Below are 13,372 nucleotides of genomic sequence, written 5' to 3'. Positions count from 1 at the left end.
CCTCTTCAGACACATGCTCTCCTTAGCCCCTGGAAGGTAGGCAAGCATGTGAATTCAAGTTCCAGCTTACTTGTGGAGCCCTGGGGGACAGTAGGAAGCTTTGTCCATGCTGCTTCCTCACTTCTCAGAGCAAGTCCCTTCTGCACAGCCATCCATCTCCCTCCAGACACTGGGCCTGGGGTGTGTTGTGCCCACAAATACAATGCTTCTTGCAGTTGCTGTTTTCCCTTCCCACTCTGGAATCCTTGGGGAGAAGGGGCCAGAATACTGCACAGACTTTGCAGACGTAGGCCACACAGTAATACAGAACCATATGAGTCAACACACCAGAGACACCTGAGGACTGTGCATGGTGTTTATTGGAGATGACAATGAGGTGGGGCAGGTTCTCAATGGAGCATGCTCTGTAGGTCACACGCTAGAGCCATAAGGCAAGGGTAGCCAGGTGGACAGCCTCTGGGGGCTGTCCACTGTGTCCTAGTGTCCTCATCTAACCCTAACTTAACAAGCGGCAGCTATGAGTCAGGGAGCCTGGTCTTGCAGGAGGCATGGAGGGAAAGAACAGAAATGACAGATGCAAGGGCAAAAGAATGAGAAACGCAAGGGGGCCGGAAGCTGCTCCTCCCTCCCCCGCAGTCCAAGCTTCTGGCTTCACTGTGCTCCAGTTCCCTAGGCTTGCCAGGTGCTAAGCTTCCTGGTTTGGAGAGGAGGGCCTTTGTCTAGCAGAGCTTCCGCTGTGAGTCTGTCTAGCCTCACCTGCACTGCTCCTGTCTTAGGTGTCCTTGCCCACCCCAGCTGACATACAGAAGTGCTACCATGTTGAGCTCTGACTGTTTCGTTTCTGATGTGTGCAGTGAGGAGAGTAGAGGCCTTTAGAGCCCAGAGCACAACTGAGCCCCTTGTTAGGACTCATGCTGTACTGCCCACGCTCCCACCCCCGTTATTAGAGGGGCATCCATTCTGGTTGGGCGTCCCCTGCTAAGTGATCCTGGCCTGAGATCACTGCCCACTGCGGCAGCTTCTTGTGCAGGTGAGGAAGGTGCCAAGGGTACAGAACACAGCTAGTACCTGGGATGAGAGCCTACGGGGTCACTGTGCCCAGGAGGTGAGGGGGCCCCTTGCTTCTCCCAGAACCTTGGGACCACAGTCAGCCCTGGACCAGGGGCTGGGCAGGGGGTTGTGGGAGCTGAACCTAGTGGCAGCCTAATGCCAGTCTAACTCCAACCAGCCTGAGGTGGGCACCCCAGCCGCTGTGCCTGTGCCTGCCAGGGTAGGGCAGGTGGTGGTCAGTAGCTGTCCTTAGGCCAAGGCCGGTTACGCTGCCAGTTCCGGTCATTGTGGTCGTGCTCCGAGTCCTGGGCTAGGAGTCGGTCTTGGGGGTCATGCCCATTAGCACTGGGAAGCCCCGAGGTGTGTTGGCGGTGAGGCTGGTACAGGTCCTGGTAGGCATCTGCATAGTCCTCCTCCAGATGGCGGGAGCTGCGCTGTGAAGATCCGGTCCAGGCCTGGCGGGAGCTCTCGCTGGCCTCATCTGAGGGCATCAAGCTGTCCCTCTCCAGGGGCGAATGCTCTTCACCACGCTCCCCCAGCAGCTGCTGGTTCTGGGGGCCACACAACAGGTCTAAGTAAGATGAAGCAGACCTGGCCTTTGCTTCTCCCAGGACTCTGACAGGGAGGTGGGATTCTTCCCTCTCTATTCTCAGTTCCCAGGTTTTGTTTTGTTTTGTTTTAAATAGTGTGAGGAAGGAAGTAAGCTGGGGCATTCTTCTGGGCCAGACATAGAAAGCGGGAGTTTGGGCTCCTGCAAATTCAGGCTCTCCCTTAAAAAGTGACTAGGAGAATGGGAATAAAATGTTTCCATTGACCCTGGAAGGCCCATCTCTGATTACTCATTCACTGTGCTTTTCAACCAGGAAGCTCCTTGACCTATATGCCCTAGGTCTGTAGAGCAAGCTGAAGCAGAGCTGACAGTTAGTTGTACCATCCCTGGCTTCACATGCAGACCAAGGGCAATCCTTTTGGGCGGGGCAGGAGCTTCGCTTGGACTGTGTAAGCCTGCACATTTTGCCCACTGAAAATGGTTACCTGAAGTCCAGGGATGGCACTAGGAGGGCCCAGAAGTCCAGGGCCAGGCGCTGGATGGTGGGTAGCGCGCCAGTAAACCTCTAGGTATTCGGCCAGGTGTTCGCAGGCGTCTTCCAGCTGGTTCTCATCCAGAATCACATCGAATGACTCCTGGAGAGAAAGCACACGAGGAGGTTGGCTCCTCAACAGCAATCGCAGAGCTCCTGCACCCTGGAATAGGGTGTGGCTGCAGCTGACCCAAGCACTCACTGGTGGGCACTGAACCAGCTTGTCATATGCCATCATCTGTACCGTCAGATGCTTCATCTGCGACTTCCCCCGGGAGCGGATGAGCCGCTGGAGTACCTGAAGTAGAAGGGCAGAGATAGGCCGAGAGTCCTCTAGGGGCTCCAGTCAGAGCTGGGCCTGGAAGGAACTAGGCACATTCTCAACTTGTAACAGGGCATTAGAGTATGAGGTGAGGATGCCTCAGTGTGGCGGTCACTCCAGGCAGGGACCAAGCAGAGGTGCACTATATTCTAGGGGACATCACCTGTGGGACCCCAATCACCCCAGTTTCGCTTACCTTCGGTGAGGATACTTTGACGAAGACGATGATGGGGGCCAGTGAGGTCTTGGCTAGCTGTGCTGGGTGGTTGATGGTATCAGCATCCAACACGACTAGCTGCAGGGATTTGGCCAGCTCGAAAATGCGCTCAATCTCACTCTGCACTTCAGCTAAGGAAGGGGAGCAGCTCACCAGGGGCTCTGCCCACTGTTTAATCCAGAGCTTTGAGGGCTGCTATGCGGTGAGACAGGCAATGGACTGGGCCAATGAGGGCAGACCTGGGGTAGGTGGTGGGGCATGGGCAAAAAAAAAAAGTTCTGACGAGCGTCGAGTAGGCAGAGAAGCAGAACAAAGGAGTGCTCACCAATGCTGGATCGGGCAGAGGAGCGCTCAATGATGGTCCTCTTGCCAGGGTTGTTGAGCACAGACCGCTTAGCCAGTGAGAGGTCAGCTGTGACCCGCGTGATAGAGATCCTGGTGTGGAGGGTCACAGCGGCCTTCAAACCCAAGGCCTTCTTTACCCAGCTCCAACTCTCCTCGGGAGGAGAGTAGCTCTGGGCATGAGGAATTATTTTCTTCCCGACTCTCATTCCATTCCAGGCCAGGGCAACTTACCTGCCATCAAACCTGTGTTTTAAGAAGTCAAAGAGAGCCTTTTGCATCATGTCCGTGACCTGGAGGAGAGGGTACGGCACTGACAGAAGGTCCCAGGAGGCAGGCAGTGTCCCTAAGAGTTCACGCCCTCCACACAGACCGTCCCCACTGTCCTCACCTCATAACCTTTCAGCGAGGGTCCCACCAGCACCACAGGCCGCATGGAGGGCACCACATCGTATGGGGGAACATGTTCCGCCTGCAGAATGGCCAGGAGGTCAGACAAAATCTTGGTCTTGGTACCCACTTTACGCCTGATTGTTCTGGGGGCAGAGTCAAGAGCTCTGGGTTCCCTCCCCTCTGTTCTGCAGATGCCAGCAGTGACTTGACCAGAACCAAAATCCACAACGACCCTCAACCCCCCAGCCCCCAGCCCCCGATTCCCCTAATCCCCCAGCCCCCCAGTCCAGGTCCCCTTCGGACTCACCTGCTTCTGCTTCTGCTTGGCTTTTGGGAAAGGAAATAAAAGATTAAAGTTGGTGAAGGGAAAAGGGCCTGGGGGCGTGGTAGTCCCTTCCCCAGGGGAGAAAAGGGGGTTCTCCTGCTTTTACAATCCCTCCGCCAGCCCCTTCCCATAAACCTCACTGAGGAGAACCCCCTTCCACTGTCTTATCTGCCCATCCACCCATGAGTGAGCTGAGGGAAGGCTACCTAGAGATGGAGGAGGAGAGCGTCGGTTGCCAATGTCACTCAGGCTGGAAGGGTTCCCAGATCTCCTGACAGAGATGGGGGTGGTAAAACAAAAAAGGGGGGGTTGAATGTGTCCATCAGTTCCAGACATTATTTAATGATTTACAAATTAGCAACCTTTATGACAGTTAAGCATGTATGTTATATGTTATGTGCGTATGTGAGTGCGGACTTGCATGGTATAAAGGTGCAGCTGTGTTCTGTGGGTCAGGTGTCTGTGTTTGGGGTGTGTGTTTATTGAGTCTTAGCACCGTTCTCACCTGGCTTTCTGTTCCTGTTTGAGCCGGATGCTCTCCAGGCGTTGGGGGCTGGGGATGAAGGCGATGTCTCCCCCCTCTTTCACTAGCCTCCCGATCCACCAGTCGTTGCTGTACTTCTAGGAATGGATAAGAGTGGGGAGGAACTGTGAGAGGCACTGGTCCAGGCTTCTGAGCCAGGAAAGACTTTGGGAAGCTGGTGTAAGGAAGGCAGAAGAAGGGCCAAGGAGAGTATGATGACATCACAGAAGAGTGCAGCCAGGTTCCCGCCACAAGTCGCGTAGCATCGCAGATGTCACAAGACACTACTGGTTAGTTACTCTAGCTTCCCCCTTAGACACAGAACTGAGGACCAAACCAGGTCTGAGAATGGTGGGGACCTTTGGAATCAGGTCTGTGTATGAGGGGCACACAGGTGTGCACCCACAGATGAAATGGAGGGCTCAGGTCTGTGTATGAGGGGCACACAGGTGTGCACACACAGATGAAATGGAGGGCTCAGGTCTGTGTATGCGGGGCACACAGGTGTGCACACACAGATGAAATGGAGGGCTCAGGTCTGTGTATGCGGGGCACACAGGTGTGCACACACAGATGAAATGGAGGGCTCAGGTCTGTGTATGCGGGGCACACAGGTGTGCACACACAGATGAAATGGAGGGCTCAGGTCTGTGTATGCGGGGCACACAGGTGTGCACACACAGATGAAATGGAGGGCTCAGGTCTGTGTATGCGGGGCACACAGGTGTGCACACACAGATGAAATGGCAGGTGTGCACACACAGATGAAATGGAGGAGTCAGGTCTGTGTATGAGGGGCACACAGGTGTGCACACACAGATGAAATGGAGGAGTCAGGTGTGTGTATGAGGGGCACACAGGTGTGCACCCACAGATGAAATGGAGGAGTCAGGTCTGTGTATGAGGGGCACACAGGTGCGCACACACAGATGAAATGGAGGAGTCGGGTCTGTGTATGAGGGGCACACAGGTGCGCACACACAGATGAAATGGAGGAGTCAGGTCTGTGTATGAGGGGCACACAGGTGTGCACACACAGATGAAATGGAGGAGTCAGGTGTGTGTATGAGGGGCACACAGGTGTGCACACACAGATGAAATGGAGGAGTCAGGTCTGTGTATGAGGGGCACACAGGTGTGCACACACAGATGAAATGGAGGGCTCAGGTGTGTGTATGAGGGGCACACAGGTGTGCACACACAGATGAAATGGAGGAGTCAGGTCTGTGTATGCGGGGCACACAGGTGTGCACACACAGATGAAATGGAGGGCTCAGGTGTGTGTATGAGGGGCACACAGGTGTGCACACACAGATGAAATGGAGGAGTCAGGTCTGTGTATGCGGGGCACACAGGTGTGCACACACAGATGAAATGGAGGAGTCAGGTCTGTGTATGAGGGGCACACAGGTGTGCACACACAGATGAAATGGAGGAGTCAGGTCTGTGTATGCGGGGCACACAGGTGTGCACACAATGAAGCTGGAGGAGTCAGGTCTGTGTATAAGGGGTACACAGGTGCGCACACACAGATGAAATGGAGGGCTCAGGTCTGTGTATGAGGGGCACACAGGTGTGCACACAATGAAGCTGGAGGAGTCAGGTCTGTGTATAAGGGGTACACAGGTGTGTGGATACAGATAAAACTGGAGGAGTTGAGGACTTATTTTCGATGGAGAACTGAAAAGGCACCAGGGCCTGAGACAGCAACAGGAAAATTAAGTGCTAGATTATGCTTTGGGGGAGAATAAGGTTGATTACCTCTTTAATGTGCAGAAAATCTTTGGCCTCGAAGTTGACTCCAGAGCCCTGGACTGGACACTCCTCATCCAGCACCCCACAGTAGCTGACATTGGTCCTCACAGCAAATGCCACAGGTTTGTGCTGGGAAATTTGATCACCAGAGCAATGAGAGAGACCAGAACATCTCTTAGAGGAAGGCAGGCAGAGGCCCCAGATGAGAAGCCTCTTGCCCGCCACACATTTTCCACACCCTGACGTGACCCTGGACACAGGTTTGCTCCTAGCCTGGCCCCCTGCCGGCAGGTATACCTTGGCTCTCTCCAGCTGCTGCTGAGCCTGGCTCTCCACTTCTCGCCTGGCACTCTCCCGGTCCTCCTCCAGGGAGACGTCTGAGTCCAGAGAGGGGCGGCTGGTGTAGGAGTCGGCTGAACCCTGGGACGGGAGAGTCTGTGTAAAAGGCCCCTCCTAATCTTAATGCTACTTCTCCACCTTCTAGAAAATGATTTGACCCTTTACACTGCTTCTTGTGTGCCCCCCCCCCCCCCAGTGTCTCTGAGGCTACAGGGAGGCTGGCCCAACCCATGTGTGCAAAGATCAGGGCCCCTCTGCCCACACCTATCAGAATAGAACCTTCACTTTCTCCTCTCTTTTCTCCTCTCTACCATGTCCTCTGAAGCAGAGGGAAGGGAAAATACTACATATGATGTATTTGACATGGTGTCGAATCCAGGAAACCAGGCCCTCTTTCTTATCCATGCTAGCCTGAAGCAACCTAGCCATTATCCCTTTAAGACAATTGGCAAGAATACAGCTAGCCAAGAGATGCTGGTCAGAGCTAGGCATGGTGGTGCACACCTATAATTCCAGCACTTGGGAGGTAGAGGATCAGAAGTTCAAGTTCAGCTGCAGCTAGAAAGAGGTAAAAGCCATCCTGTGCTACTTGAGACCCTCCCTCCAAAGAAGAAGAGGAGGAGGAGGAAGAGGAGGAGGAGGAGGAGGAGGAAGAGGAGGAAGAGGAGGAAGAGGAAGAGGAGGAGGAGGAGGAAGAAGCCGCTGCCGCCGCCAGATGGGGTAGGGGATTGAGTAAAGGCATACTCTGCTTTAACAGGATAACAGGATGACCAAATCCGTGGAATCAACAGAAAACCCATCTCTAAGGTCGTCCTCTGATCACACAGTGGCATGTGTGTGAGCTTACACACACACGTACACAGTAAATTAAAACACATGCATGCATGCATGCACAACCCTGTCCGGATGTGGCCATTTGATCACTAAGGCTTTCTCAGAGTTTTTTGTTGCTCTTATTCGAGTCAGGGTCCACTATGTAGCACTGGTTAGCCTAGAACTTTCTAAACAGACCAAACAGATATTTGCCTGCTTCTATCTCCCAGATGCCAGTGTGCCACCACCGCCCGGCTTTTGAAATCTGTTAAACGAATGAATACTTGCCTTACAGTGTGAAGATTGGGCCCAAAGTCGCAGACTCTTAGACTTGACCTCTCCTTTGCTCTCCCCACCCACTACTTTCTTTCCTCCCACACCTGCTAGGACTGGAAACTGGCCAGGTGTCAGCAGCAAGAAGACAGAATGAGAAAGCAATACAAAGCTATCTCCCGGGTACAGGTGAGGCTATCACACCTACCACCTGGCCTGTAGCTCCCTCGCCTTCCCCAGGGTCCAAGGGATAGCAGGCCCTGGAGGGAGGCTACGCTGGCGCCAGGCAACCCTGCTGAGATACAGGACCTTGGGGATGGGGTGCTTTTGGTAATGTGAACAAGAACAGTCTTTGAACCCTGCTCATACTAGGATCTTAGGGTTAGGAGTGTACATTTGAAGGGTTGCAGAGTTCATCTTCAAGACCATAAAGAAGATGCCAAACTTTGAGACAAGCAGCTGAAAGTTAAGGTAACTGGATTAGGGAAAGGGGGATCTTTTCTGAGACTCAGTTTCTCCTTACCTGCAGCTGTCTGGAGGGACTCTTCCCTGACAGCGGCACAGAAAAGGTTAAAAAAGAGTGTGTGTAGAAAAAGAGGTTTCAGAATGTCCAGGTTGAAGAACAGTACCTGGCATCCTTGGGCTAGGGGACTAGGACCAACTACTAGGCAGCAGGAGTCAAACTCTCTTTGGAGAAGGCAAACACACTCCTGCTGTCGACCCTGCCTCTCCCCCAACCCTGCCAGTGCAGAGACCTGGAGTTTGAGCTGGGGGCTGTGTCTATTGTAAACCAAAGGCTCAAGGCAGAGCCAAAGCGGGAAAGCCTTTTGTTCTGCACAAGTGGAGGCTGTTTGCTGCTCCCCAACTCTCTGGTCAAGGCAGAACAAGTCTGAGTCCCAGAAAAAAAACCTTGACAAGACGTGAGGAACCTCACTCCAGGACGTAAGTGCTAGCTGCAGGGTAAGGCTTGCAAAGCAGGGGTAGGGTGGGATAGAAGCCAGCAGGTGAGAAAGGGCAGAGCAAGTCAGGATGACCACTGTGTACGTAGGAGATACTTCCTAGGTACCCAGCAGGTGTTGGGAGAAGTGGCTTTGACCTCTATTGATGCTAGCTCTCAGCCTAATTTAGTCCTCTGGGTATCTGGGGTATCTAGGCTGGATGACCTCTTAACCCTGTCTAGGTGAGAATGACAGATCTGTCCCTAAATTGTTTAATGAGTTGTGTCCTGAATGGGAAGCCACTTTCCACAATTCCTATGTCCTTGGGGGATTGTCTGTGCTGGTCTGGTATCAATAGGAAGGTGGGAACACCCGGTAGAACACGTTAGGGCCTTGTCTCCCTACCCCATTATGCCCCAATAGACAGAGTCTCAGCACTCTGGAGTTGCTGGAGTTGGCACAGTGCCCTGGTGGTTGCCCCCCTTGCCTGGCGAGTGTGTGGGCAGGCTGCAGCTCCTCTCTTGCCTGGCACGGGGGAAGAAGAGGAGGGAGATGAGCCCAGTGGATTTATTTAGAGCCTGATCTCCCTCCTACTGCTTCAGAGGGGGCCTCAGGGAGAGCAATGAGCTAGCAGGAGGAGGCAAAGCGGGGGGGGGGGGGGACCCAAGAAACAGAGGGTCAGGAGGGAGCAATGGGTCAGCAGGCTGCCCTCAAACTGCATCCACAGGCCAGCTTATCTGACCTGACTTCTCAGCAGGGATGAAAAGGAGCACCCAAGGCCCCACGGCCTCAGACAGGTCTGTTCCCGAGCTCATCTTGGCACCCTGGGCTACACCAGCTGTCCCTTCAACTGTTAGAAAGAGATGCCCACCAGAGCCTTGAAAAGCATCTATCTGCTCTACAGCAATGCAATTAGCCCCAGAGCCCCGTGGAAAACTGGGTCCGGAAGGAGCCTGGTCCCAGAAGGAGCCTGGTCCCAGAATCGACTGCCATGTGCCTGTCCTGAGCCTCACTGCGCATCTGTCCTGGGTGTGAGACAGGAGATTTGACCCAATCCTATCAGGGGATAGTGGTCCTTTCCCAAGAAGGCTCTCCTGTGGAGTGCTTGCCGGAAAACTGGCAACTCCAAGGGGCTCTGAAACTGCTCCCCTCTCTTGTCCCATCTTTCCAGGCATTCTTTCTGCTTTCTGAGCTCCGGGAATCACTGCCTAATGAGCTGATTTGTCTCAGTGGGTCAGGAGATAAAAGCAAAGAGGAGAATTAAATATTTATTGGTTGCCTGGTTCTCTGACCAAAGAGCTTCCTTTCCATCCCCATGCCCTGAGCTCCCCTGGCCTCACCTCCAGGTCCTCCATGCTGAGCAGGAGCTCAGAGGAATCCTTAGCAGGGGGGCTGAGAAGGTGGACTGAACTCAGTCTGAGGGCCCACCCGTGTGGTGGCTGGCCTTTGGAAGAAGCTGGGCTATAGTCAGGGTGAGGGGTCCAAGTCATGCACATGGGTGGTGGGCAGAGAGGATAACAGACATCGTCAAGTTCTAGAATTCCTATCTGCAGAGGCTGATACCCGACTCTCTAATGTTCTTCCAGATCCTCAATTTGTCATTTACTTGAGGCACAGGTCCGGTGTGTCTCCCCTGAAGCTCTGCTTCTGTTCTGTTCAGACCCCATAAACCCAGAATTTAGAACTACAGACGTTCCATTTTCCCTCTAAAGCCTCGGTGCCAGGGCCTTCAGTGCTTCCTCCCTCTGCCCCTTATGTCTTGAGCTTTGGGGCCACCTGCTCGAGCCTTCTCCCTACACGGTCCCTCTGCACACACCCGAGTACCTGGGAGACCTGGCCATGAAAGCCCATAGCCCCACTTTCCTAGAGAGGCCCCCTTACGCGCCCGGCCCCGCTGTCAAGGCGTTTTTCAAAGTCCTGAACTGGGGGAAGGGGTGAAGAGAGAGGTGTCATCCCAACTCCCCCACCCCCACCCTCCCCGTGGGCACTCACCGCCTCCGAGTCCTCAAACCCGGGCACGTAGGAGTCGTCATACATGGGGGAATCCGGAGGGGGGGGGAGCGAGCGACGCCGGGGGCGAGGACGGCGGGCCGCGCCCGAGATGCCACCGAGCCGCGCAGCCCTGCGGGCGGCGGCGGAGAGCGCGAGCGCGAAGGAGGGAACGAGCCGCGAAGACCAGCTGCTCCCAGCTCAGATCACCGCTCCCCTCCCCACCCCCCAGCCCAGTCGGTCCCACCCCGAGCGCGCCAGCGCGGCTGAGGAATCTGCCGCCGGCTCCCACAACAATAGTGCCCGCCCACCTGACCCCCTCCCGGGAAGGCGCGGGCGGCGGGGCCGCCGGGGCCGCGGAACCGGGCGCACGCTAGCCGGGAAGGTGGGTCCCCGGTACCTCTGGGGCCGGGGCGACAGGGAAGGAGGGCGGAGAGGCTGCAGGCGGGGCGGATCCCGGCAGGGAGGAGGCGGGGCGAGGAGAGATGCGGAGACAGGGACTCTCGCAACCCAGGAACTGCTCCGCCGGGAAACAAAGGGCTGGCGCGGGGGAGGGGAAGGGGCGAGACGCTGCTACAAGACGCGACCCCAGCGAAGAATCGAGAGGGTGCGGAAGCCGGGGAGGCTGGATGGAGAGAGAGGAGGGCTGGAGGCAGAGAGGACGCGCAAGACAGGAAAATGGAGAGCTATAGGGGGGCGGGCAACGGATGGGGCTAGATCTCAGGTGATAGCGCAGTGTCGGCTCCCTGTACGTCCAGGAGACTCCCAAAGCAAACCCCACAGTGGTACTGAGGAGAAATGGTTTGGAGATCCTAGACCGGTGCCATGCAAGCAGCTCCTGCCCCAACAGGTGCGTGGTCCTCTGTGTTCCGGACTGCAGCAAAGGACCGACCCTTGAAAGGGGGAAGTTCGGGTACTCTGGCTAGGCCTCCCCACACCTGTTGCACGGGCAGATTTCATCCAACTTAAGCCATGATGGATATTCTCTTCCTCACTTCCCTGCCAAGGATTGTGACAGACATTGCCACGGCATCCGTGGGAACTCGGGCAGAAAGGGGCTGTTTTTGGTGAACCTAAAGGGAGAGATCAGCCAGGCCTGGTGTCTTGCCCCCTTAGCCCAGTTCCTTTCCATTCCTAGTTCCTCAATCCCAGTCCAGGATTCTGCCCATCCTTTCCTTTCCTGCTCTACAGGGAAATCAGAAAGCCACAATTTGCAAGGAAGGGTTAATGAGATCTATTAGAAGGTAGCGTGTATGGGAGAGGAAGACCACCCAAGCCAACTGCTTTCTCACCTATGTCTCATCTTCCTGTTTCCTTGGCAAGAAAAAGACGCGGGGGGGGGCTCATCTTATGACACCCTAGTCTGTCTCCTTCTGTTAGAAAGACTGGCAGGCAACTTTATTCGAGCCCTTGCTACCGAGGGCAGCAGCCGAGCCTGGGGTAGACAGCCAAAATTCACCGCTGAAATCCTGCATGTGTAGGGGTTAGTAAAATATTATATTCTGTGTCCCCAAGCACCACCTGTGCCTTCCTTTTCTTCCTTTTTCGTTGTCTCTTTAGTCCCCTCCTTCCAGAGGGTGGAGAGGTAGGTACCAAAGAGTAAGCCCCTCCAGCCTCTCTCGTGGGAGATTCCTATCTGGAATCTCCTTTCCTGGCCTCTCATCTTAGGACTCTCCACCCATAGAGAGTCCTGGGACTGTGGATTTGCTATTAGCAGTACCCCATCCTCACACCGTGATACCTTCATTCCCAGCTGGGACAACTGGTGTCTAAGTCTGCCCCTGAGAGGATCCGTTGCCATGCCAACCTCCTCCCCAGGAGATGGGTTCAAGTTCCCCATACCTACAGGCATCCCCTGGGTCCTGCAGGCACTTGGTCTTCCTTGCCTCCACCTGTACCTCTGATTGCTAACCAATGCCCCTTCATTTCTCTCTGCAGTCACACCTACCTAGTTTAGTTATCATGCTAATCTAGCTATGGCAGCAAGACTAAGGAGGAAAGCCCAAAGCCTGCCAGGAAGCTGGGCAGATCCCAATTCCTGGGCACCAAGTGGGGAAACTGAGGCAGGAGCTGGGAATTCTACACCACAGGGAGGCCCCTAGCATTCCAGCTGTTAGGTTGCTCCCTCCCCGCAAGGAACTCAAAGAGGGTCACAGAGGGAGCTTGGCACAGCCCTCCTTCCAATCTAGCCCCTTTCCCGGCTCCCCATCAGCTCTGTCTGTACATTTTGGAGGAGCCGCCAGTTCCAACCTTCCCTTTCTCCTCCCCCCCCCCCCCCCCGAGGTCCCTGCCTCCTGTTTTCCCTCCCTCTCCGTGCTGCAGTTTCTCCCAAATGCCGGAGCTTTCCTCCCACCCCTCTGGGGAGGGGGCCCCAGAGGTTACCTCGTTCAGCAGGAAGGTTGCGCTGGAGTCAGAAAAAGACATAGACCGGGCTAGTGGCCTCTCCCCCTCCCCCGGGCCAGGGGCTCCGAGGCAGGAGCAGGACCCAGCCGCGGCTCTGCACACTGCTCCAGTCTGCACGCCTGGCCTCGCCCCACGCCCGCCCAGCTCCAGTCGCCCGCTCCCTCTCCTAGCTCCTGGTTCCACCCCTTTTCCTCCCCCCCCTTCCTTTCTAGCCTCCTCCTTCAATCTTTCTCTCACTCCCAGTCCCTCCCCACTTTAGTCTTCCCTCTCCACCACCCCATTTTTCTATTCATCTGGTGTCTCTCACCGCCCTTCTATCCTCACCTCGCTTCCCCCGCCCCAAGTCATCCCCTCCCCCTCCACCGGGTTTCCAGAAAGGGTATGGTCTGTGGAGCTCTGCCACCGCACGCAGAGGGCGGGAAAGGTTCAAAGACAAGCAAGGCACCGGAGCTTTAAGGGGGAGGTTCGGCTCCCTCCAGGCCCCGGCTTGGAGCAGGTAGTGTCCCACCCCCCCATCCGCCCTGCGCCCCAGGAAGAAAGGCCCTACTGCATCCCCACCTCAGCCGGGTAGCAGACCGAGAAGGAAGAGTGCTGGTGTTCAGTTCGCT

At 55.4% G+C, this 13,372-nt stretch overlaps 1 protein-coding gene across 2 annotated transcripts; it reads right to left on the bottom strand.

Annotated features, from left to right (window-relative positions):
• Window positions 1–341: 341 nt before the first annotated feature.
• Cacnb3 (calcium voltage-gated channel auxiliary subunit beta 3) lies at window positions 342–13,080 on the bottom strand. Of its 2 annotated transcripts, none has more exons than XM_075960557.1 (13): window positions 12,744–13,080; window positions 6,307–6,429; window positions 6,016–6,138; window positions 4,237–4,352; window positions 3,938–4,002; window positions 3,714–3,733; window positions 3,405–3,485; window positions 3,248–3,306; window positions 2,997–3,106; window positions 2,651–2,802; window positions 2,335–2,430; window positions 2,086–2,235; window positions 342–1,601 (listed from the first exon to the last, which is right to left on the bottom strand). In XM_075960557.1, the coding sequence occupies exons 1-13, from the start codon at window positions 12,783–12,785 to the stop codon at window positions 1,287–1,289; spliced, it is 1,452 nt and encodes a 483-aa protein (XP_075816672.1). In that variant the 5' UTR covers window positions 12,786–13,080; the 3' UTR covers window positions 342–1,286. The 2 variants fall into 2 exon arrangements, with proteins under 2 accessions (XP_075816672.1, XP_075816673.1); XM_075960558.1 differs by lacking the exon at window positions 12,744–13,080 and adding an exon at window positions 10,365–10,560.
• Between the last annotated feature and the right edge of the window lie 292 nt (window positions 13,081–13,372).

Source organism: Microtus pennsylvanicus, chromosome 2, assembly GCF_037038515.1.
Source record: "Microtus pennsylvanicus isolate mMicPen1 chromosome 2, mMicPen1.hap1, whole genome shotgun sequence".
Lineage (NCBI taxonomy): Eukaryota > Metazoa > Chordata > Mammalia > Rodentia > Cricetidae > Microtus > Microtus pennsylvanicus.
The sequence above is the reverse complement of the archived record's forward strand: the minus strand, read 5'-3'. Positions and strand labels throughout refer to the sequence as shown.